The sequence below is a fragment of the Hemitrygon akajei genome, chromosome 18 (genome assembly GCF_048418815.1).
Source record: "Hemitrygon akajei chromosome 18, sHemAka1.3, whole genome shotgun sequence".
NCBI lineage: Eukaryota > Metazoa > Chordata > Chondrichthyes > Myliobatiformes > Dasyatidae > Hemitrygon > Hemitrygon akajei.
Genome location: NC_133141.1, coordinates 29218702 through 29243802, shown reverse-complemented (window position 1 = coordinate 29243802; position 25101 = coordinate 29218702). Strand labels below are relative to the sequence as shown.

The window sequence follows — 25101 nt, the reverse complement described above, 5'->3', positions numbered from 1 at the left end:
TGGAGCAAAGGGGTGACCTTATAAGTGTTTAAAATTATGGATGCATGGTAACAGCATTTTCCCCAGGGTAGGGGAGTCCAAAACTGGAGGAGAACTATTTTAAAGAGATCTGAGGGGCAATTTTTTCACAAAAGGGACCTGAAAGGCAATCCAGTGTTGGTAGTGATGTGGTGAGGGAGATCTGGCAGGGGGAATGTGGAGGGGGGGGGGGAGAGCTGGTCTAGAATATCAGTGATTGTGATTGTGATGGTGATCTGGCAGTGTATGGTCTTGTGATGGAGATCTATGGGAGGGGATCCACTGGCAATGATCTGGTAGGGGAGATCTGGAGGGAGACAAATCGGGTGGGGATGATCATGTATGGAGATACAGTGGGGTGATCCACTGGGGATAGATCAAGTGGGCAATGTTGTGGGGCGATTCCATGGGAGACCAGCAAGAGATTGGCTTGGGAGATCCGGTGCGGATCCAGCACAGACACCGAGTATTCAGAGCAGAAAGGTTTTTATTTCCTTTTTTGTGCAAAAATAGAATTTCAGCCACAAACAAGCTCGGCACGGGGGTTGGGGGCAGGTATTTTGGGTCACAAGCCCCTCTCCCCCTGACCTTGCCCCCCTGGACAAGCAGGTGGGCATCGTCCCCACAGTCCACCATCCTCTTCCCCCACCCCCCAGCTGGGGTAATTGGGGAGGTGTCTCTCCAGCACCTCTGAACCCCAGCAACCCCCACCTGCGTAAAGCCCCCCCACCCATTGCGAAAGCCCCCAAACCAAACTCATAATGGAGTCTTGCTGTGTGTCTCATCCCTCTCTCTTGAATACCCCCAAGGGTCCAGGGTAGGTGCAGAGGGTGGATGGGTGAGTGGGTGTGTGTGTGTGTGAGGAAATGTACCATCCCTCCCAACCCTCCCCCCCAACGTACACACCATGGAAACCCCATCCATCCTTATCAGAGTGTTTCACCCTCCTCCCAGGTGTTTGTTCAAACTCCGTCATTCACTAGTATTGGAGTCTTGCTGTGCAGATACCCCCACCAGAGACATGGGGGGGGATAGATCCAAACCCATAATGGAGTCTTGCTGAGTAGTTTCTCCCACCCCCCTCCCCCAGCGACAGGGTAGGGGGGCCGATCCAAATCTCAACCCATCCACTCATATGGAGTCTTGCTGTGCAGTCCTGCACCCCTCTCCAGAGACAGAGGACCCTGTCGTATATTGGAGTTGTCCTCTGCAGTGCCCACCCCTACCCCACCCATCCACCAGTATTGGAATCACTCTCTCCCCACCCCCGTTTGAAGGGGGAGGGGTTAGTCCATTCCCCAGCATATCCACGCATTGTGGGATCTTGCTGTGTAGTCCCCCCCACCCCATTTCCCAGGGGAGGGGGGGTTTGATCCAAATGCTGATCAACCAGAATAATGGAATCTTGCTGTGCAGTGCCCACCCCCTCTATTTTCCAAGGGAGGTGGGGTTTGGCCCAATCCCCAAAATCTCCATGCCTATTGGAATCTTGCTGTGCAGTAGCCCCCACACCCCTACCCAGAGAACAGGGAAGCTGGAGGCCCATTCCCAGATAGTGGAGTCTTGCTTTGCAGTCTCTCCACACCCCTGGTCCCAGGGGAAAGGGTGGGAGGACACGGATGAGAGGAAAGGGGTTGATTCAAACTCCGATCACTCGCCCCAATTCCCTCTCGCCCAAGGGACAGTTGCTCCCAGCGGAGGGAGGGCACGATCAGAGGGGTGGGTGAGGGCTGCCTCCAGCCTCCTGTTCTGGCAGTGTCTCGGGATTCTCCAGCATCTCGCGGATCAGAGGGGGCATCGGGCCCGGGATCTCCGTCTTCAGGGTGAGGGCTCGCTCTGCACCTGGGTGGGGCGAAGAGGTCAGAGGTCAAAGAGAGGGAGGGCTGGTAGATAGAGAGAGCAGACAGGAGGGAGAAAAGGAATGGAGAGAGAGGGAGGGAGGAAGGAGGTGGAGGGCAGAGAGAGGAGAGAGGGGATAGAGGGGGAGGGGAGGAAGAGAAGGTAATGAGGGGGTAAAGGGGGTGCAGAGAGGGTGGAGAGAGACATACCCATTGTATCCCCAGAATAACCCTCTCTCCCTCCCCACCCAGAAGAAATGCCACCCTCACCTCCATCACCAACATCCTCTGCCCACACCCCACACACGCAGCCCTATCACGCCCTCACCACCCCACCCAAACACCGCTCCCTCCCCATTGCACCACACACACATACTCCACACTTCCCAATCCCCAACCACAGTCCCTCAGAGCATCGACCCAAGCTGTCCACGGTCCTCGCTGGTTTTTAACACACTCCCAGTCTGGGAAAGGGCTAGCTCAGTGGAGTGCTGGGGAGGGGGTGGTTTCTCTGGAACCCCTCCCATCTGACACCCCCCACTCCCCAACCCCACCAAGAGCTCTGGGACACTTGGGGGCAGATTCTGTACATTAGGGACTCTCTCTCCCGGCCTGTGTCACAAGGGCAGCTGGGAACATTCCAGAAGGTGGTCAATTGGACAAGTGGTCAGTGGTGTCTGGACCAGATCCTAGGGGCTGGTGGATGAAGGTGGTGAGGGGGGATCCCTGGGGTCAGGGATCCTGGGGTACAGAAATCTACTTTTGAATGCTGACATGACTTAACAAATGGATAATTCCACAAGGCACTGGGAAGGTTTCCAGACGATGCACAGCACAGACAGTTCTGTGAAGTGACCTCACGCACCTTGAGTGGGGCCCTGTTGGCGCCAGTTTGTTTTCAGGGGTTATCATAGCCAGACCTTTGTGCATTACTCACAGTGATTACCACATGCTTTGTGCTTATTCTCTGCTCTGTGCAGTGAAGATATTGTTGAAAATGTCAAATAGACCTGCAGTTACCCCTATGAGTGATAGTGAAAAGAAAAAGAAGCATTTATGTTTATCTATAACACAGAAAGTCAAGTTGTTGGAAAAACTTGACAGCGATGTTAAGGTTCTGTGCTGAAAGTAATGAACAGAAGTTAATGAAAAATAGAAGAACACTGCATTAAGTGAAAAATGAAGATTGATTGCGTATTGGAAGAGTGAATTCATCAGCACTGGAGTGAACATAATCCACTTAACAATATGCTGATCCCGAAACAAGCAAAGATCTATCATGACAAATTGAAAATTGAATAATCAGCAGGCTGGTTGCAGAACTTAAGGAAAGGTGCAGTATTATTTTTTGAAAGATTTGTGCTGAAAAAGCATCTGTTGATCACGAAGCAGCAGAGAAATTCATTGATGAGCCTGTCAAGATCGTTGCTGATGAAAGTCTAACACGCTGAATGGCTGCATCAGTATAAATGTGTGATGTATGAATGTAAGACAGAGACGACGTGCACGTTGGAAGAATTGCGGTGCTGAGACGGAACCTGTGTGGGAAACTCAACCCGGTGTAACCAGGTTGTAGACTGTCCTGATGCCTCGGACGAGATGAACTGCTGTAAGTGATTCCAAACTCCCAATCTGCACTGGAGGCTGCGGAAGGGATGGTGAGGAGGGGGTATTGCACAAGGTTCAGTAGGGTGGGAGCGCTGCACTGTGGCAGATGCTGTGAGAAGAGAATTGGAATAGGTTTACTATTGTCACACGTACCGATGTACAGTGAAAAAGTTGTCTTCTATACTGTTCATACAGATCAAATCATTGCAATCAATCAATCGACCTTACAACAGTGGGTTAGAAGCTGTCCTTGAGCCTGGTGGTACATGCTTTCAGCCGAGGGGATGGTGGCAAGGTGTGTGCAGGACTGAGGGGCGTAGATATGGTGAATGCAATGCACACTGTCTTTTACCCCAGGGTTGGGGTTGTGTTTTAGGCAGCTTTGAGCCTGCAGGCCTCCTACAGGAACAGCGGCACCATCCACTGGCCTGTAGTGGCACTGCAGTGTGACCGAGATGTGTTTACATAGAAAATAGAACAGCATGGAATAGGCCCGTCGCACCACCTTGTCTGTGCTAACCTACAGGTTGAGCATTCCCCCTTATTTGAAAATCTCTGAAATTTGAAGTTTTTTTGAGCGCTGTCATATGCCACAAGTAGAAAATTTCACAAGGCGCTAGGAAGGTTCCCAGGTGATGTGCAGGTTTCTACGCACCACATACAGTTCTGAGAGGTGATCTCACATACCCCAAGTGGGGCCTGCAATTTACCTCTAATCAAATTCAATCTTTTTGTTTTTATACCTTGCATAAAGCATAAAAAAGTGAAGTACAAATACAGTATTTTAATCAAAACATGGCATGGTAGGTGGAGACTGAAGATATTGTTGTACAACGGCTGATTCAACTGATCTCTCGATACTGTTGTGCTGCTTTTGCCACCCTGCACACATTATTTTTTCATTATAATAATGGTATGTAATAATTTTTACTGTAATGTGTGATAAAGGAGTGTAAGAGAAAGACTGCTCACCAGTAGCACATAAATTCAGAGTTGGGAATGATGTAGATGCCAAACAGCCACTGACTGTCCACCTGGGCAGCTGATAGCTTACCTCTAATGTGCCCGTTATTGTTTCATGCACAAAATTAGTAAATCTATTACATAAAACTATCTTCAGAGTCTATGTACAAAATGGATTTTGTGTTTACACTTGGGTCCCATCCCCAAGCTATCTCATTATTCAAAAAATATTCCAAATTCCAAAAAAATCTCAATCCAAGATACTCCTGGCCCCAGGCAATTAGGATAAGGGGTGTTCAACCCGTACAATGGACATTGTTCCATTTGTGTTCTTCCTTGCAAAAATCGTAACTTCAGAATCAAAATCAGTTTTATTATCATGGATACGTGTCATGAAATGTGTAGCAATTCCTAGAATGTTCTGTGTGGGTCCTGTACCTCCACCCTGATGGTAGTAATGAGAAGAGGGCATGACCTCTTGCAGATATCCTTGATGTTGGGGAGGTTTGTGCCTGTGATGGATCTGACTGGGTCTACAACCCTCTGTAGTCTCTTGTGATCCTCTGCATTGGAGACTCCACACCAGACGGTGATGCACCCAGTCAGAACGCTCTCCATCGTACATCTGTAGAACTTTGCTGAAGTCTTTGGTAATACACCAAATCTCCTCAAACTCCTAATGAAGCAGAGCCACTGTTGTACCTTCTTTGTAATTGTATCAATGTGTTGGGCCCAGGATAGAACTTCAGAGATATTGCCACCCAGGAACTTGAAACTGCTCACCCTTTCCACTGCTGACCCCTCACTGAGGACTGGTGTGTGTTCCCTCGACCTCCCCATCCTGAAGTCCACGATCAATTCCTTGGTCTTACTGCTGTTGAGTGCAAGGTTGTTGTTGTGACACCACTCAAACAGACAATCTGTCAGCAGCCTGCATGCCACTGTGAGATTTTGACAACAGCGCTTCTGTCAAGGTTCAGTCATTCTCGCACTCCTCAACTCCAGGGAAGGCAGACACAGCCTGTCTGATGGCTCCCTCCCTCCTGTACCACTTGGGAAACCTTCCCCCCCCCCACCTTGGTCTGCAAAAGGACAGCCAGACACCCACCTTTGGCACTAATACCCCTCAGGTCAGTAATTTTCATCAGCATTCGGGGGAACATGGAGGGTTTGTCCGGCCTGCGTTTCCGGGCATAGACCTTCAGTGCTTCCAATAACGGTTCCTGAAGACGATCAACTCTGTCTGGGTCCTCAAGGTCCATCCGATCTGGAGGCAGGGGGCATGGGAGAGAGGAGAGAACAATGTCAGTGCCCGAGTAGTGGGTCAGTGAGATCTTAGGGTACAGGTACACAGAGAGACCGGTAAACGACGGGAGTGTTGTAGAACAGAGGATGCTTGGGGTACAGGTACACAGTTCCCTGATAGTGGCATTACAAGCAGACAGGAATGTGAAGACGACATTTGGCATGTTGGTTTTCATTAGCCAGAGCACTGAGTACGGGAGTTGGGATGTTCTGTTGCAGTTATTTGCGATGTTGGTGAGGCAGCACTGGGAGAATCGTGAACTGTTTTGGTCACAGTTATAGGAAAAGTGCCATTCAGCTGGAAAGAGTGCCGAGATTTAAAGAGGATGTTCCCAGGACTTCGTATTGGAGAGAGATTTGGTTGGTTGGGACTTTGTTCCCTGGAGTTTAGGAGATTGGATGGGGTGTGTGGGTGCAGTGACCTTACAGAGGGTTTTAAAACCATCAGAGGCATGGATAGGGTAAATACACACAGTCCTTTCTCTCAGGCTGTGGAATCAAGAACTAGAGGGCACAGGTTTAAGGTGAGAGGGAAAAGATTGAACAGGGACCGATTGTAATGTGTTCAGTTTTAGTCACCCCACTACATGAAAGACATTGTGATACTGGAATGAGTTCCGAGGCAATTTATGAGGATGTTGTTGGGTCTCAAGGGACTAAATTGAGCAGGTTGGGAATTTATAAGTCATAATACATAAGACATTGGAGCAATATTTGGGCAGTTGGCCCACTGTGTCTGATTTATTTTCCCTGGAGTGTAAGAGAATGGGAGTGATCTTATCAAGGAGCAGAACTCAGGAGGGTCATAGTCACAGTCTTGTTTCCCAAACACTTTTCTGCACAGTTCAGGGTAGGGGAACCAGAGGGTACAGGACTAAGGGTTTTAGCGGAGAGATTCAATTGGAACAAGAGGGGCAACCTGGAGGGTGGTCTGTAGCTGCCAGAGGAAGCGGTTGAGGCAGGTATGTTAACATTTAAAATACACCTGGACAGGTCCATGGATAGGAAAGCTTTAGAGGGATATGGGACAAACACAGGCAAATGGGACTGGCTTAGATGGATGGATTGTTTGAGTTGATTGTGTGTGTGTGTGTGTGTGTGTGTGTGTGTGTGTGTGTGTGTGTGTGTGTGTGTGTGTGTGTGTGTGTGTGTGTGTGTGTGTGTGTGTGTGTGTGTGTGTGTGTGTGTGCGTCCTGTCCTCTCTCTCTCACTCGGAGGGCAGGTGTTCCTCTGGCCCTCACCCCCACAGATGAGGCAGATAGCACTGAGGAGGCCAGTCTCCGTGTCGTCCATCTCCAGGGGCAGAAGGTGACTGGCGAATGCGAAGAGGAGGTCGGTGAGGGGCCCAAAGCCGGCATTGTGCATCTGGGTCCTGTTCAACGTCAGCCCGTCCGAGAAGGTCATGGTGTCCTGCTCAGGGGTGTACCGGGTGCAAATGCGCAGCATCTACAGGGGGGTGGGGAGGGAGAGTGGAAGAACAGCATGAGGTTCAGCGGGGGGTACAAGATGGAGCAGTTCATGAACAGTCCCTCGGACCACCGTGCTATCCTGGACTAACTGTACCAGTGGTTTAATGACACAAGTAACCCTGACTGGTTTTAGAAACTTGCCTGTCCCACATTCAACATTCTATGCCCTACATTTGAATGCTCTATGCCCCTTGCCCCTTGTTTTCCCGCTCCTTGTACCCTACCCCCACTCCTCCTCTCCCGCCAGGCACCGCTGACAGACCCCACGGCACTGACCAGGATGTCGAGGCAGGCGGCCTTAAGCAGGGTGATCTGGTCAGCAATGCTGAGGCCGGTGAAGCCCGGCAGCCGCTTGGCAAACTCCACAATCTTGATGATGCACTTGGTGGCGAGCTCACTGAACTTGTCCCAGAGACCCAGGTCCAGCTGCACTCGGTGGTCAGCACTGGAGTTCTGCAGGTCGAGGTGAGGGGAGGAAATGGGAGGGAGAGAGGGAGGAGGAGGAAGGGGGTGAGGAAATATGGAGGGTGGAGGAAGAATGAGAGAAGACGGGGTAGGGGAGTAAATGGAGAGGTAGGTGGGAGGGACAGACAATAAAGTAAGAGAAAAACATTTTCCACAGGGTCCTTTTCCCATTCTCCAATCCCCTCTCACCCTCTCTCCCCCCTCCCCCCCCTCTCTCCCCTTTCTCTTTCCTCCTTCCCCATCTCTCTCCCTCTCTCTCCCCCGTCTCTCCCCTGATCTTCATCACTCCCTCTCTCTCTCTCCCCATCTCCCTCCCCCTTTCTCTCCCCCTTTCTTTTACTCCCCCCTTTCTCCCCAATTTCTCCCCCTCTGTCTCCCCCTCGCCTTCATCACTCCCTCTCTTTCCCCCACCTCTCTGCCCCTCTCTTTCACTCCACCCTCTCCCCATTTCTCTCCCCCCTCACCTTCATCACTCCCTCTCTCTCTCCCCGTCTCTCTCCCCCCTTTCTCTCCCCCACCTCTCTCCCCCCAACCCCTCACCCCTCTCTCTCCCTCTCTCACCGTGGTGTACTTGCCCAGCTGACACAGTGAAGGGAAGGTTTCCTGATGGGCCCGGCACACCTTCTCGATCAGTTCCTCCAGCTCCACACTCAACTCCGAGTTCCCTCCATCCCCGTCCTGGGATCGCGGCTTCCTCACATTCCGGTCATTCCGCACCGCTGTCCGGGGAGGGAGAGAGAGAATGGGGAGAGAGGAGGAGAGGGAGCAAGAGGGAAAGAGAGTTTTAATTTTCAAATTATTATGGAAAAAATTTGGACTGGTCCACAAGTTAAAGTCTTTAACTGGGGAAAATTTTGAAGTCAATCCCTTGAGGAGTGTAGGGTTGGTCAGGGTGAGTTTATGAGGGAAATCAGGAGTGCAAAAAGAGGACATGAGATGTCATACAGCCAATAGAGCACTACAGCACAGAAACTGGACCATAGTTCTCCACACCCCTCCCATCCATGTCCCTACTTATTTTGCTTAAACACTGCAATCAAAACCACTGGCAGCTCATTCCACACTCACACCACCCCCTGAGTGAAGAAATTCCCCCTCATGTTCCCCTTTCATCCTAAATCTATGTCTTCTAGTTCTAGTCTCACCCCACCTGAGGGGAAAATCCCTACCTAAGCCACACAATTTTGTATACAGTACCTCTATCAAATCTCCCCTCATTCTTTTGTGTTTCAGGGAATAAGGTCCTAACCTTTCCAACCTTTCCCTGTAACTCTGTCCTCATGGCCCGGCAACATCCTTGTAAACTTTCTCTGCACTCTTTCAATCTTATTGATATCTGTCCTGTAGGTGGGTGACCAGAAATGTACACAAGACTCCAAATTAGGCCTCACCAACGTCATACACAACCTTACAACAGGCCTGAGAGCTTCAAGTTCCTAGGGAATGAAGTGGTATAGGTCGAGTGGATAGCCAGAGACCTTTATCATGCATCACGACTGACACAGCATCTGCTCTGCCCGTGACCGGTAGAAACTGCAGAGAGTTGTGGACACGGCTCAGCACATCACGGAAACCAGACTCCCCTCCATAGGCTCTGTCTATACTCACTGCCTCAGTGAAACAGCCAGCATAATCAAATCAAAGACCCCACACACTCCAGACATTCTCTCTCCTCCCGTCTCCCATCGGGCAGAAGATACAAAAGCCTGAAAGCACGTTCCACCAGGCTCGAGGACAACTTCTACCGCACTGTTATCAGTCTATGGAACAGTTCTCCGGTACAATAAGTTGAACTCTTGATCTTACAATCTACCTTGTCATGAGCTTGCACCTTATTGCCTGCCTACACTGCACTCTCTCTGTAACTGTGACACTTTATTCTGCATTCTGTTATTGTTTCCCTTGTTCTACCTCAATGCACTGTGTGATGATCTGATCGGTATGGAAGACAAGAATTTCACTGTATCTCAGTACGGGTGACAATAATAAACCAGCCTCCTCTCCATGGACTCAGCTGCCTCAGGGTAGCAGCCAGCATAATCAAAGCCACGCTGACTGTTCCTCACTGATAGATCTTCACTCAGAATCCCCTCCCACAACTCCTCCACCGCCCCAGATGTCAGTCTGATTTCCCTGGCTTGTCTTTGCAGACCTCCTCAAAGAATAAAACAACTTTCGCCACCTTCCAGTCTCCCTGTGGCAAAGGGAGATGCGGAGATCTCTGCTAGAGCTCCAGCATCTTCTTCCCTGCTTTCCCACAGTGTCCTGGGATATACCTGGGGACGTACCCTCCTTCGTCTGCTTCAGAGTGCCAGCAGTGTAGCAGTGACAGAGAAAGTGCAGTACACGCAGAAAGCAAGGTCCATAACGGTAGATTGTGAGGTCAAGAGTCCATCTTATTGTACTAGGGGACCGTTCAATAGTCTGATCATAGTGGGGTAGAAGCTGTCCTTGAGCCTGGTGGATCGTGCTTTCAGGTTTTTGTATCTTCTGCCCGATGGGAGAGGGGAGAAGAGAGAATGTTCAGGGTGGGTGTGGTCTTTGATTAATCTGTCTGCTTTACCCAGGTAGCAGGAAATGTAGATTAACACACATAAATTGCTGGAGAAACTCAGCAGGTCAGGCAGCATCTACGGAAGGGAATAAACAGTTGACATTTTGATCTGAGACCCTTCATCAGGATCTCAACCTGAAACATTGAATGTTTATTCATTTCCATAGAAGCTGCCTGGCCCACTGAGTTTCTCCAGGACTTTGTGTCTCAAAGGTTCCAACAGGGTTGTCATAGCAACTTTTACTTCCCCAGTACTGATCAGAACTTCCTCAATGCAAAATGAGGTGTGGTTTGGAGGAACAGAGCTTTGATTAGGAGGAGTTGTGTGCGGGATATCATGTCTCATGAACTTGACTGAGGGGGCTGAGGATCGGCACGGGCAGGAAGTGAGGGGATGGGAGGAATGTGGTACAGGAAGGGGCTGAGGGAGAGAAAGGAGCAGGAGTGTGGTGAGGACAATAAGGGTGAGGAGTGTGTGGGACTCTTACACTCTCGGGACATCCCGACCTGGAAACACTTCTGTAGCCGACAGAACTGGCATCGATTCCTCGTCACCTTACTGATGGAGCAGTTCCTGTCACGGTGACACGTGTAAACCATGTTCCTCTGGATACTCCGGCGGAAAAAGCCCTGCCAGACAGAAACAGCAGCCTCATCCTCACTCCTCTCATCCTCCTCCCTCAGCTCCCTCCCTCCCTTCCTCACTCACCCTCCTTCCTCCCTCTCCCTCCCTCACCATCCATTCCTCATTCCACCTCCCTCCCTCTCACCCTCTCTCTCCCTTCTCCCCATTCCACCCTTCCTCCTTCCCCTCTCTTCTTTCCTCGCTCCTTCAATCCTTCCTTCTTTTCTTCCCTCCCCCTCCTTCTCTTTCCTCGTCCACTTTTTCTCTCCTCCTCCATCTCTGAATAGTGGTAGGGTGAGGGTGGGTTGGGGGAAGAGATCATTGACGATTCACTCCAAGACTCGGGATAATTTGCCCCTGCTTTGCTGACTGATTGGCTCTGATCTGCTCCCCTCATTTGGGATGGTCTAGCAGTGTGTTGGGGGGGGGGGGGGTCAGTATTTAGTAGGCTTAGGGGCTTCCTCCTGTGCCATACACACCCATGACAAGGTCCCACATAGTAGACTAGTCCGGAAGGTCAGGAGTAAGAGGGCACCTGGGGTGAAATGGTTGATTGAATCCATTATCCTAGTGGCAGGACACAAGGGAGTGGAGGGTGTCAAAGAGTCACACAGCACAGAAACAGGCCCTTTGGGCCAAATGGCCCATACCGACCACGATTCCAATGTAAGCCACTCCCTTTTGCCCTCATCTGGCTCAAATCTCTTGTTTTCTGATGAACCGGTCCAGGTTTTATGATGAACCCGGTCCTAGTTTCGTGGTTAAGCCAGTCCTTGTTTTCCAATGAGCCCAATACATTTTTTTGTGTGATGAACCCACGTTTCCTGCTTAATCCGGTCAGGGAGAGTATCTGATCCAATCCAGACAACCGATGCCAGGTTTTGTGTGGTATGACAAACACGAGAAATTCTGCAGATGCTGGAAAACCAAACAACACACTCAAAATGCTGCAGGAACTCAGCAGGTGAGGAAGCGTCTGTGGAAAAAAAGTAAACAGTCGACGTTTCGGGCCGAGAACCTTCTTCCTGAAAGGGTCCTGAGTTCCTTTAGCGTTTTGTGTGTGTTGTGCGGTATGAATTAGTAATAACTTGATTTAACTCTCAGCCTTCCTGAAAGTGTTTTCACACAGCTGCCGGCTGTTCCAGGTTCTGTACTGGTCCAGTCTGGATTTTGTGATTGTACCGATCGAGGTTCTGAAGTAGATCAAATCCATATGTTTATGTCAGACACCCAATCCTGGTTTTGTGGTTGCTCTCTTCTGGAATTAGTTATTAAGCTATACAGTCCATGTTTTGTATATAGATCCATGCCAGATTTTGTAAATCAATCCTCAGCCAATTTCATCCAGGTTATGTAATGGATCCATTTCAAGTTTTGCAATTGAACAATTCCAGATTCTGTGATCGATCCGCGTTAGGGATTGTGATTGATCTAATCCCAGCACTTTGAAGGCTCCAAGACAGGTTTTGTTATTGTTTTACTTCGAGGTTTGCTATTAATCCATTCCAGATTTTGTGATTAATCCAGCCCCGTGATTGTACCATTACAATTTCCCTGGGGGTGAAGGGTTGACCAGGTTGGGATTTATACCTGTTGGGGATTTGGGAATACAAAAGACCATCTCATAAGAGAGGTTGGGAACTGAAGAAAGGAGGGTGAATAGTATGAATGGGCTGTTTGGTCGGGGGTGGGGAAGAGGGAGAATAAGGAGAGAGGGGGGTATCTTTAGACGGAGGTGAGAAGGAGTCCGTTCCCCAGGAAGTAATGGGATTTCAGGAATTCGGTTATTCTATTCCCATGAGACTGTGTAAGTGGGATGATGGGGTGGGCAGATGTTTCGGGGGGAGGAGAAAGGAGAGCGGAGGTTGGGATCGATCCCTTGCTCTTCTCTGGAGCTGATCTGCCTTGGGTTTTAGTTCATCTGCTCATCTCCAGTGATCCAGTGCAACACACAAAATATCCAGTCCGGGCTAAGGGATGATCTACTCGGATCTTGTCACAAACCACTCCAGGTTTGCTGTTGATCCAGTCCGGGTTTGATGACACACTGGGAATAAGTGTGGGATGTGGGGAGGGTGGATTTTACTCAAAAGGCTTCTTCACTCTTATTCCTGGCCGAGACCAAACACATTTTCCAGGCAGGTCCAGTTCCTCCCTCCCTTCTTCCTGCCGACCTTCTCACTGTTGCCATCAGGAAGAAGGTACAGGAACCTCAAGACCCACACCCCCAGATTCAGGAACAGTTATTACCCCTGCCATCAGGCTCTTGAACAAAAGGTGATAGCTACGTTCACTTGCCACATCATTCAGATGTTTCCCCACAACCAATGATCTCACCTTAAGGACTCTTTATCTCAGGTTCTCGTTATTTACTGGTATTTATTTATATTTGCACAGTTCGTTGTCTTCTGCACTCTGATCTTTCATTAACCCTGTTATAGTTACTATTCCATAGATTTGCTGAGTATGCCTGCAGGAAAATGAATCTCAGGGCTGTATGTGGTGACATATATGTACAGTAGTTCAATGAATTTACTTTGAACCTTCCTTCCCTCCCTCTTCCTCCTCTCTCCTCCCTCCTTCCTTCCGTCCACCAATGGTTGGGTCCCGGGGAGAGCAGTGAATGGGAATGGGAGCTGAGTGTGAGTTGGAGTGTGCACAATGAGTGTGAGCAGCAGCCACTCACCTTGCAGCCCTCGCACGAGCTGACCCCGTAGTGATATCCTGAGGACTTGTCCTGACACACGAAGCAGGGTTTGTAGACCCGGGGCGGAGGAGGGGGCGACGGGGAACTGGGCGCCATCTCCTCCGAGCTCGTGCTCTGCGTGTCTAGAGCTGTGGGGAGAGGGACCGTGTGTCATATGTGTGGGACCGTTGAGAGGCACTGCGATTGACAGCATGTCTAGCACACGCAATTAACACACCCACAGTGTGCAATAAATTACCTAGAATACATAGTATGTACACAGACTACGCTATACACACTTGCTAAGTGCAATATCTACACCATAGCACACAATATACACCCGCATAATACACCTCATAGTGCACAATATATACACCTGGAACACACAATAAACACCTGGACAATTTTAAGTTCCTCTGAGGACCTGTAAGTGCAATTATGAAGAAAGCACAGCAGCACCTCTACTTTGTGACAATCTGGCATGACATCTAAAACCTTGACAAACTTCTATAGACGTGTCGTGGGGAGTATACTGACTGGCTGCATCACAGCCTGGTATGGAAACACCAATGCCCTTGAACAGAAAAGCCTACAAAAAGTAGTGGATATGGCCCAGTCCATCACAGGTGAAGCCCCCCCACCGTTCCGCACATCTACATGGAGCGTTGTCGCGGGAAAGCAGCGTCCATCATCAAGGACCCCCACCATTTGCTGCCATTTGGAAGGAGGTACAGGAGCCCCAGGACTCTTACCACCAGGTTCAGGAACAGTTATTACCCCTCAACCATCAGACTCCTGAACCAGAGGGGATAACTTCACTCGCCCCATCACTTGATATGTTCCCACAACCGATGGTCTCACTTTAAGGACTCTTTACATTACCTCTTTATTTCATGCTCCTTCATTTCATTTCATGTTTTCTCATACTCATTATTTATTGCTATTTATCTTTATTTGCATTTGCACAGTTTATTGATCATTGATCCTGTTTACAGTCACTGTTCTATAGATTTGCTGAGTCTGCCTACAGGAGAAAGAATCTCCGGGTTGTATGTGGTGACATGTACGCGCTCTGATAATAAATTTTACTTTGAACTTTGAACTTCATCTCATGGTCTTGATATTTATTACCTATATATTTATAATTTTTGTTTGTCTTTTGTGCACAGATGGAACACAGAGGTGGTGTGGTCTTTCATTGATTCTATTGTATGATGGATTTATTGAGTATGCCCACAAGAAAGAGAATCTCGGTGTTCTTTCAACTTTGAACATTTTTGGAGCATTCAATAAACACCCAGAGTGTGCAGTAAATGCCTGGAAGTCAGGATTACACATGGAGTGCACAATTGACAGACCCTGGAGTGTGCAATAAATGTACCCCTCACTCCATAAATACTGACCACCACAGTTAAAAACTCCTCCAATAAACACCTCCAGTCAATAAAACCCCTCTCCCGGTAAATAGCTGTTTAGAAAAAAAAACTCCAACAGATACCCTCCAGCAAATACTCACACAAGGAAATACATGTGCCTGTAAAGACTCCTTGGATAAACACACTCTCAGTATATACCCCATCAAATAAATGTTCAGGAAAATGCTTCTTCCAAGTAAACACCCTTCCGGTAAATACCCCATTTGTACATATGCCTTCCAGTAATCAGCCTCTCCTGTAAATACCATATCAGTAAATACTACCTCCAGGTGTTAACATCTTCAGTAAATAAACTTCACAATTGCTACTCAATATAGTAAAATGGGCCAGCACTAAATACACTTCCAGTAATGCCTGCTCATCAGTAAAAAAGCCTGCTGGGATCCCACAGCACACCACTCCCTGCCTCCATCCCAGCTATGTGTCCAGATCCTGGGATCGGGAACCAGGATAAAGGACGCATTCAGTGCGAGGATTCCAGTCTTTCACACAGACGACTGTTTTCATTGCACACGGAGACAGGAAACTTCACAAACCCCACCAACTTCACTCACCAGCCAGCGTTAAAACATCCCAACCTCAACACAAAATTGTCTATTCTGAGAGACAAAGTGTTACTATAACACCGGGGAACGGTACCGGTGGGGACGAGTCTGTCACTGTGTAACACTGGGGTACGATACCGGTGGGGACGGGTCTGTCACTGTGTAACACCGGGGGTACGGTACCGGTGGGGACGGGTCTGTCACTGTACAACACTAGGGTACGGTACCAATAGGGACGGGTCTGTCACTGTGTAACACCGGGGTACGGTACCGGTGGGGACGAGTCTGTCACTGTGTAACACAGGGGTACGGTACCGGTGGGGACGAGTCTGTCGCTGTGTAACACCGGGGTACGGTACCGGTGGGGACGGGTCTGTCGCTGTGTAACACCGGGGGACGGTACCGGTGGGGACGGGTCTGTCGCTGTGTAACACCCGGGTACGGTACCGGTGGGGACGGGTCTGTCACTGTGTGACACCGGGGTATGGTACCAGTGGGGACGGGTCCGTCGCTGTGTAACACCGGGGTACGGTACCGGTGTGGACGGGTCTGTCACTGTATAACACCGGGGTACGGTACCGGTGGGGACGGGTCTGTCACTGTATAACGCAGGGGTACGGTACCGGTGGGGACAGGTCTGTCGCTGTATGGCATTTACTGGTCTCTCTGTGTACCTGTATCCCGAGCTCCCTCTGTTCTCCAATACTCCTGAAGCCCTGCTGTTCACTGTGACAGTCCTGCCTGGGTTAATCTTGCCAAATTAGAGCAACTTGAATTTAGCTGAATTAAACTTAATTTGCCATTCCTCTGCCCCCAATCTCCCCCATTTAACCTTCACCATCGATGACACCATTTATTTTAATGTCTGGAAAATGAGAAACCATTTTCGGAACCAGATTTCTTTGGAATTTTTGAAGGAATTCTCCTTCAGAGTATGGAGTTATCCCTGGTGGGGGTGTTGCTCTTGAGTCAGGGTTCCTGGGAATTCCTCGGAATGGGAAGGAGTAATTCTATCTACAACTTTAGGGGTAGTTAAGGGGGATGAGCTGAGGCCTGACACGGCAGGGAACAGACAGCCAGAATGGTCACAGCCCTGGAATAAAGTGCTTCATTGGGCAATGAGTCATTTTCCTAATTTGTTCCATGTGCGACTGAGACAGATCTCATCACAGTCCAGACAGTCTTACAGTGCCCCTCCCTCTCTCTCTCTCTCTCTCTCACACACACACACACACCTTGTTCACACACAAACCTATTTCCCATGGTGCTCCCTCCCTCACCTCCACACCCTCCCAAACCCACTGCCCACTTCCGTCCATCCTCGCCCCTCCCGAGGTTACTCACAGAACGGGGCTCCCTGCTGGGACTCACCCCCGGCTCCTCCCCCTCGGTAGGGGTTTAGTCCGGAGCTGTGGTTCAGTAGCCCCAAGGGGGGGGACCCCCTTAGCGTCCGGGCAAAGGGGAACGAGTGCACCATGGCCGGGAAACTCCTCACATGCCTGGGGGCGCCCAGGGGTTCCGGCTCCATGCCCACCTCCGGCAAGGGCTGCCACCTCTCTCCTCACGCCCCTTACCGCCACCCACCTCCCCCTCACGCTGAGTGGCTGGGCATGTTCTTGGGGGGGAGGCGGTGGGGTGGGACGGTATGAGGACAGTGGCTGGCTCCCGACTGTGATGGTCCTGTGTGTGAGTGAGATAGAGAGAAAAAGAAATGGAGTCAGAGACCACGGTTACATCACAGAATGTGAAACAGACAATGCGGAACACGCAATTAAGATTACGCAACAATAAACGTGGAACTCCTTTGAATTTACTCCCTCTCACCTTAAATGCATATCCTCTGGTTTTAGACAAAGGTACCAGCTCCCTACTCTATCAATGCCTCTCACAGTCTTATAAACCTCTATCAGATCTCCCCTCAGTCACCGCCGCTCCAGAGAAAACAACCCAAGTTTGTCCAGCCTCTCCTTATAGCTGATGCCCTCTAATCCAGGTAGCATCCTGGTGAACCTCCTCTGCTCCCTCTCCAAAGCCCCCACACCCTTCCTGTAATGGGACGATCAGAAATGTACTCAATACTGCAGATGTGGCCTGAACGGTTTTATAAAGCTGCAACATATCCTCCTGACTCTTGAACTCAGTGCCTGAACTCATAAAGGCAGACATGCCGTATGCCTTCTTTACCACCCTCTCAACCTGTGCAGCCACATAAATGAGTAAATTTTTGATAAACGTTTACAGAGACACATCAAATTTCTTTAGACTCCTGAGGAAGTTGAGGCATTGGTGGCATCAAGGTGGTTAGACCAAGACAGGCTGTTGGTGAAGTCCAGAGAGCAATGTCAAAGGTCAATATCTGGACCTTGCTGAGGCTGGAGGTAGAAAACCCCAAAGTTCAAGTCAGCAAGCCCAGGCCAGAAACTGGAGGTTGGAGGCCGGAGGCCATGCCAAGGACTGGAGGCCTGGAGGCAGCCTGGTCCTCGGGTCAGAACTTATCTGTGTGCGTGAGGGGTTGGGTGACAGGGTGGGAAAGGGCTGCTTGTTTTGTTCCTTCGCTGTTGTTTTTGCTCTTTCTCATTGTTCTGTGCTTTGTGGCGTACTGCTCTGCCGAGCATTGTGGGTATGATGCTATGCTGGTGCCGGAATGTGTGGTGACACTTGCGGGCTGCCCCCAGCACACCCTTGGGTGTGAACACAAATGACACATTTCACTGGAATCTGATGTTCATTCGGGGGAACTCGAAGCTCTCAGTCCTCTCAACACAAGGATCATTGGTGCAGACAGGAGGATCCACCAATCCACTCCCCCCTGTCCTGACGCCAATGACCAGCTCTTTTGTTTTGCTGGTGCTGAGGGAAAGGTTGTTGTCATGGCCACAAACCTCAAGTTGGATTGGATGAAGGAACAACATGGAAGGTTGGAACAACATCTGCCAGTGACATGAAAATAGGTGGAAGCTCCATGAGAGGTTGGTAACACTCTTTTCCCCAGAGTAGGGGAGCCTGAAACTGAAGAGCATAAGGTGAGAGGGGAAATGTCCAAAGGGGACCTGAGGGGCCACTTTGTCACCAGAGTGTGATGGGAGTGTGCGACCGGATTGTGATGAGGAAAGTTGCTGAGCCTGTAGTGGTTGAGTCTACAGATGGAAACTTAGCAACAAGAGGAATCAGGAGGATAAGAAGGAGGAGTAAAGACCCAGCAACACCTTCATTTCCTCAGGAAGCTAAAGAAATTCAACCTTCCCCAATCCTTATCATTGCACTATGGAAAGCATCCTCTCCAGATGCATATCTGTGACTGTGACGCTTTATTCTGCATTCTGTTATTGTTTTACCTTGTTCTACCTCAATACACTGTGTAATGGTCTGATCTGTATGGAAGACAAGATTTTCACTGTATCTCAGTACATAATAATCTAATTTACTAATTGACAGTTTATGCAAGTGGGGAGAGAGGGCCTATGTGAGGGTTAGAGGGAACTGCAGCAGATGCTGGAAATCCAGAGCAACACACAAAATGCTGGAGGAACTCAGCAGGTCAGGCAGCATCTATGGAGGGGAATAAACAGTCAACGTTTCAGGCCGAGACCCTTCATCAGGACTGCAAAGGGAGGGGGCAGAACATAACACCCACCCATGTACCTTCCTCCTCACCTGGTCCCACATCACCCCCTCACCTGGTCCCACCTATCCCCCTTTCACCTGGACCACCTATCCCCTCTCATCTGGATGCACCCATCACCCCCTCACCTGGAACAACCCATTCCCTCTTCACCTGGCCCCACCTATCCCTCCTTACCTGGTTCTACCTATCACCCCTCACATGGGCACACCGATCACTCCCTTACCTGGTCCCATCTTCCCTTGCTTCCTTTGAGCCCATCTAAGGACATCTTATCCTGTACTCACTGGAGTTTTGAAGAATGCGGGGGGGGGGGGCGGGTATCCCATTGAAACCTATCGAATATTGAAAGACCCTGATAGAGTGGATGTGGAGAGGATATTTCCTATGGTGAAGGAGTCTAGGACCAGAAGGCACAGCCTCAGAATAGAGGGGCGTCCATTTAGGTGGGCAAGAATTTCTTTAGCCAGGGCGGTGAATCTGTGGTATTCATAACCACACATGGCCGTGGAGAGCAAGTCATTGGGCATATTTGAAGCGGAGGATGAAAGGATAATAAACCAGCCATGATGGAATGGCTGAACAGCCTAATTCTGCTCCTGTGTCTGATCCCCCTCACAGTGATCACCTGCTAGCTCTTCCCCAGCCCTTTCCCCCACCGTGTCCCCCCCCCCTCTTCCTTTCCAGTCCCAGTGAAGGATTTGGCCTGAAACATCAACTGTCCATCTCCCTCAGCAGGGTGCCCAACCTGCCACCTCCCAGAGAGATGTGTGACACAATACCAGCAGACTGGTCTGACTGGTCGGTTGGCAGCAAGTCAAGAGGCCACACCTGGATCACAGCACTCAATTCTGGTCCCCAATACTCAGAGACGGACCTGAGGTGTTGGAGGCATTCCATAGGAGATTCATTGGGATAAACCGCAGGAAGATGGGGGTGGGGGGTTATCCCTCCAGGTGAGACTAGACTGTTTAGGAGAAAGAAAGGTGAGCTTTTTCAAACATCTCAGATCCTGAGTTGAGACAAGCAAGGGGGTTGAACTTATTAGGGAAGCTGTTCATAGTCATACAGGGTGTTGAGAAGGTCATAGCTAAAACATAGTTCTGGTCCATAAGACCATAAGACAGAGAAATAGAATTCTTCCCAATGAGTCTGCTCCACCATTCCATCATGGCTGATTTATTTTTCCCTCTCAACTCAGTTTTTCTCCCTTCTCCATGTAAACTTTGACACGCTGAATAATCACGAACCTATTAACCTCCACTTTAAATATATGACTTGGCCTCCACAACCATCTGTGGCAACGAATTCCTCATCATCTCTGTTCTAAAGGGACGTCCTTCTAATTCTGAGGCTGTATCTTCTGGTCCTGGACTCCCCCTCCTCCACTACTGGAAATATCCTCTCCACGTATACTCTATCTCGGCCTTTCAATATTTGATACATTTCAATAAGATTCTCCCTCATTCTTCCAAACTCCAGCAAGTATATGCAATTCCTGGGATCAGAGGTTATCCCACCAGGAGAGGCTGGACAGTTTGTGTCTGTAACCTGTGGAGTTTAGGATAACCCTGAGGGAATGTGAGAGGAGAGATGTGGAGATATGGGAGAGCCTCGCGTGAGGGGACACAGTTGTAAGGATGGAGAGGGAGGGAGGGAGGTCAGTTAATAGTGAGGTGCATAAGAACATTTATCTCTCTGAGGGAGGGGTATCTCTGGAATTCTCTAGTGGGGGTGGAGCCAGAACATTGGATGTGTTGGGGGTGGAGGTGGATGAATATTGGGAAGGTCAAGTGATTGAGGCCTGTGTTGAGGCAGGAGAGGGCAGGAGTGGTAGGAGGGGCAGCTGGGATTGGACCTGGGGTGAGGCTATGTCCTATGTTTGTGTGGAGGGTGGCTGTGTCACTTGTGCAGGAGACCTCCCTGTACTCCAGGGAGTCCCTAGGATTTGGCAGGGAGCTCTCCCTCAGTCCCACCTCCCCATGCTCTCTCACCCATCCTCCATCGCCCTGTCTCCCGCTTGCCTGTCATAGGTGAGGCAGGGGAGGAAGAAAGAGGGTGCAGAAAGAGGGGGAGAGAGAGGGGGAGAGACAGTGCGTGAGAGGGAGGGGGAAGCGGAGGAGAGAGGGAGACAGAGGAGAGGGAGAGAGTTAGAGAGGGAGGAGGAGAGTGAGAGGGAGGGAGAGGGACAGGAGTGAGGGGAGGAGGGGAGTGGGTGTGTGAGATAGGGGAGAGGGGGTGTGAGAGAGGGAAGATGGTGAGAGAGGGGGTATGAGGGATAGTAAGTGGAGAGAGGAGTGAGAGGGCACACATAAGGGGAGAGAGATGGGAAGAGTGCGAAGGGAGATTGGGAGAGCAAAGGGTGAGAGAGGGGAAGGGGATAGAGAAAGGAGGAGAGAGAGGGGGGAGCAGAGGCAACAATTAAAGAGGGAAGGAGGGATGCAGAGAGGTGAGAGGCAGGACAGACAGAGTGTGTGTCAGGGAGAGTGAGGGAGGTAGGGAGGGATGGGAGGTGGTGAGGCGGGATCAGGGGAGAGAACACAGATCTCTCTGGCAGCAGAAATCTCCTGAGCTGTTTCTGTTCCATTCCTCATCCTGCAGTCAATCTGATTAACCCCCCAACTGCCAGTCCACATGCCAGCTGACAGTTCTCCACAGTCCCTCCGCTCCCCTCTCTCTCCTTCCCTACCTCTCCCCTCTCTTCCCCTCTCCATCTTTCTCTTCCACCTCTCTCCCACTCACTCACCCTCTCTATCCCCCTCTCTCTCCCACTCCCCCTCTGTTCCCCCCTCTCTCTGCCCCACTCACTCACCCATCTACCCCCTTCCCCCCTCTCTCTCTTTCTCTCTCCCCCCCCTCCCCCTTCTATCTGCCGATACCGATTCTATTTCTACAAGACATATTATACTATTTGGGGGGGGGGGATATGTGTGTGTGTGTGTGTGTGTGTGTGTGTGTGTGTGTGTGTGTGTGTGTGTGTGTGTGTGTGTGTGTGTGTGTGTGTGTGTGTGTGTGTGTGTGTGTGTGTGTGTGTGTACTCAGCCTGTCTGGGCTCGCTCTCAACTTCAACAAGTTCTCTCCTTGCCCGACACACTGGCTGCTCAGATCACAAACACACCCAACAGGTAACTTATGGAGAGAGAGTGGGGGCAGTGAAGAGAGAAAAAAGGGGGATGGATGTGTGAGGAAATAGGGGAAGAGTAGAAGAGAGGAATGAGGAGATTGATTGAGAGAGCAAGGGACGGAGAGAGACAGATAGAGATGAAGAAAATCAGACAGAGATGGAGGGAGGGTCAGAGAGAGAGATTCTTGCAAAGTGAGAATGTGTTGGGGTGATGGACTGAGAGTGAGAAAAAGAGTGAAAGAGAGACTGAGGGAGAAAAGGAGACTGACAAATTACAGAGAAGGGAGATAGAAGGAGAAAGAGACGGGGAGAAAGTGAGTGACAAATGACAGTGAGAGAGGGGGAGAAAATGAAAGTGGCAAATGACAAAGAGAAAGCTGGGGCAAGAAAAAGAGTAGTAAATGATAGAGAGAGGGAGAGAAAGAGAAAGTGGCAAATGAAAGAGAGAAAAGGAGAGTGACAAATGACACAGGGAAAGGAGAGAGGGAGAGAAAGAGAAATGGCAAATGACAGAGAGGGAGAATGATAGAGGGGGGTAGAGAAAGTGGCAAATGACAGAAAGAGAGAAAGAGAGAGGGGGAGAGAGAGCGGCAAATGACAAGGAGAGAGGGAGAAAGAGAAAGTGGCAAATGAAAGAGAGAAAAAAAGTGACAAATGACACAGAGGGAAAGAGGGAGAGAGAGTGGCAAATGACAGAGAGAAAGAGAGTGAGAAATAACCGAGAGAGAAAGAGTGAGAAATGACAGAGAGTGAGAGAGAAATGACAGAGAGAGAGATTGAGTGACCGGCAGTGAGAGAGACAGACAGATGGACAGAAACAGAGAGAGAGAGAGAGAGAGAGAGAGAGAGAGAGAGAGAGAGAGAGAGAGAGAGAGAGACAGACAGAGAGAGAGAGAGAGTTTAAAAGCACATAATACAAGGGAGAGAACTGAAGAGAAGGGGAGAGGCAGGCAGAGGGACGAAGAGAGAGACGGGGAAGGCGAGGAGAGGGACAGAGGGAGAGACAGGGAGGGGATGAACTCACCTTTGCTCTGACGGAGGGTGTTAGAGTGTGGGCGAGCTGTGTATTCTGGATTCCTCTCTCCGGGACAGACCGCCTAGGCTGGTGGGCTCCATGAAACTCTCGCAGGCTGCCACATCATGTGATACAGAGGCAAACATGATTCACATACTTCACTGAAACCACAAAATGACTAGAGGGAGAGAGAAAAAAAGAAAATTATTTCACAGAGTGAAGGAGAGCTGGTAAGTTTAACCCCCTCCCTGCCCAGAGCTAGTAAGAACTGGAACAGAACTGATCCAGGAACAGGACAACTAGTCTAGCAGTGGGTCAGAACTAGTCCAGGAATGGGACAGAACCTTTCCAGGACAGAAGCTGAGGGGAGGGAGGGAGGAGAGATAGAATAGGGATGAAGAGAAAAAAGGAGGGAGATGAGACAGAGAGAGGGAAGGTGGGAGATTGATAGCGAGACAGCAAGGGTCAGCAGTCCCTGGAGAGGGTCCAGAGGAGGTTCAGACCGATCCTGGGAATGAAAGGCTTGCTGTACGAGGAACGTTTGATGTCTCTGGGAGTTCAGAAGGATGAGGAAGGTTGGGAAATCTCATTGAAGCCTCTAGAATACTGGAGAGAGCGGTCGTGAAGAAGTCGTTTCCATTAGTGAGAGAGTCCAGGATCCGAGGGCACAGACTCAGTATGAAGGGGCATTCTTTTGGAACTATAATGAGGAGTATTTCTTCAGCCAGTGGGTTATGAATCCCTCTCCTTTCCCCCTTCTCCTCTCCCTCTGTCTCCTCCACCTTCCCCTCCTGTCCCCTTCCCTTACCTTCCCCCTCCCTCTCACCCCTCTCTCTCCTCTCTCTTTCCTTCTCCTTCCCTCCTCCATCTCCAAGTGCTTCTGAAATGACACTATTGTACCTGCCTCAACCACTTCCTCTGGCAGCTCCCTCCATAGACTCACCACTCTATATGGAAAAATTACCCCTCAGGTCCCTTTTAAATCTTCCCTCTCTCATCTTCAACCTACGGCTCCTAGTTTTTTACTCTCCTACCCTGGGGAGAAGACTGTTACTGTCCACCTTTTCTATGCTTCTCACAATTTTAACCATTTCTATAAGGTCACCCCTCATTCTCCCACATTCCACAGAATGAAGACCGAGCCTGGCCAACCTCTCCCTGTAACTCAGACCTTCTAGTCCCGGCCACGTCCTTGTGCCTCTCCTCTCACCCTTTCCAGTTTAACCACGTCTTTCCTACAACAGGGTGACCGGAACTGTACACAGTGCTCCCAGTGCGGTCCCACCATCGACTTGTACAACTGCAACATGATGTGCCAACCCCTGTACTCAGTGTCCTGACTGATGAAGGCCAGCGTGCCAGACACCCTCACCCCCATGACACCACTTGTACCCCTCGGTCCCTCTGTCCCATCACACTCCCAAGGGTCCCACCGTTCATCGAACAAGTCCTGTGCTGGAAGGTCACGTTCCAAAATGCATCATCTCACATTTACCTGTATTGAGATGCATTTGTCACCCCTTGGCCCACTTCCCTAACTGATTAATGAATCAAGACCATCACCCCTCCCCCCGTGATCACTAACAACCACTCCCAATTTCTTGTCATCCACAATACTGGCTACATCAGTGTCAGCTGAACAAGAGAGCCGGAGCTGGTCATTGACTTCAGAAAGGGTGGGGAGGGGGGACAGCGCACATGTTTCTGTGTACACCAGTGGTCCTGAGGTCAAGAGGATTGAAGGCTTCAAGTTCCTAGGAGTGTACATCACCAATAGCCTGTCCTGGTCCAACCACTTCGAAGTCAGGGCCAAGAAAACTCACCAGTG

General features: G+C 50.0%; 1 protein-coding gene across 2 annotated transcripts; it reads right to left on the bottom strand.

The window, feature by feature from the left end:
• Positions 1 to 487: 487 nt before the first annotated feature.
• On the bottom strand, positions 488 to 23447 carry LOC140741239 (retinoic acid receptor gamma-like). 2 transcript variants are annotated; one of them, XM_073071209.1, is made up of 9 exons: positions 23283 to 23447; positions 16884 to 17192; positions 13532 to 13680; positions 10709 to 10850; positions 8228 to 8385; positions 7478 to 7654; positions 6974 to 7178; positions 5536 to 5694; positions 488 to 1860 (listed from the first exon to the last, which is right to left on the bottom strand). In XM_073071209.1, the coding sequence occupies exons 2-9, from the start codon at positions 17038 to 17040 to the stop codon at positions 1730 to 1732; spliced, it is 1278 nt and encodes a 425-aa protein (XP_072927310.1). In that variant the 5' UTR covers positions 17041 to 17192; positions 23283 to 23447; the 3' UTR covers positions 488 to 1729. The 2 variants fall into 2 exon arrangements, with proteins under 2 accessions (XP_072927310.1, XP_072927309.1); XM_073071208.1 differs by having other exon boundaries at positions 16857 to 17192; positions 23283 to 23446.
• Positions 23448 to 25101: the final 1654 nt, after the last annotated feature.

Coding starts and splice junctions, on each gene's coding strand:
- LOC140741239 (XM_073071208.1), bottom strand. CDS start 17,040: ATGGAGCCGGAACCCCTGGGCGCCCCCAGGCATGTGAGGAGTTTCCCG. Junction 10,851..13,531: donor GCTCGTGCGAGGGCTGCAAG/GTGAGTGGCTGC, acceptor TCTGTCTGGCAG/GGCTTTTTCCGCCGGAGTAT. Junction 7,655..8,227: donor AGCTGGGCAAGTACACCACG/GTGAGAGAGGGA, acceptor CTCGACCTGCAG/AACTCCAGTGCTGACCACCG.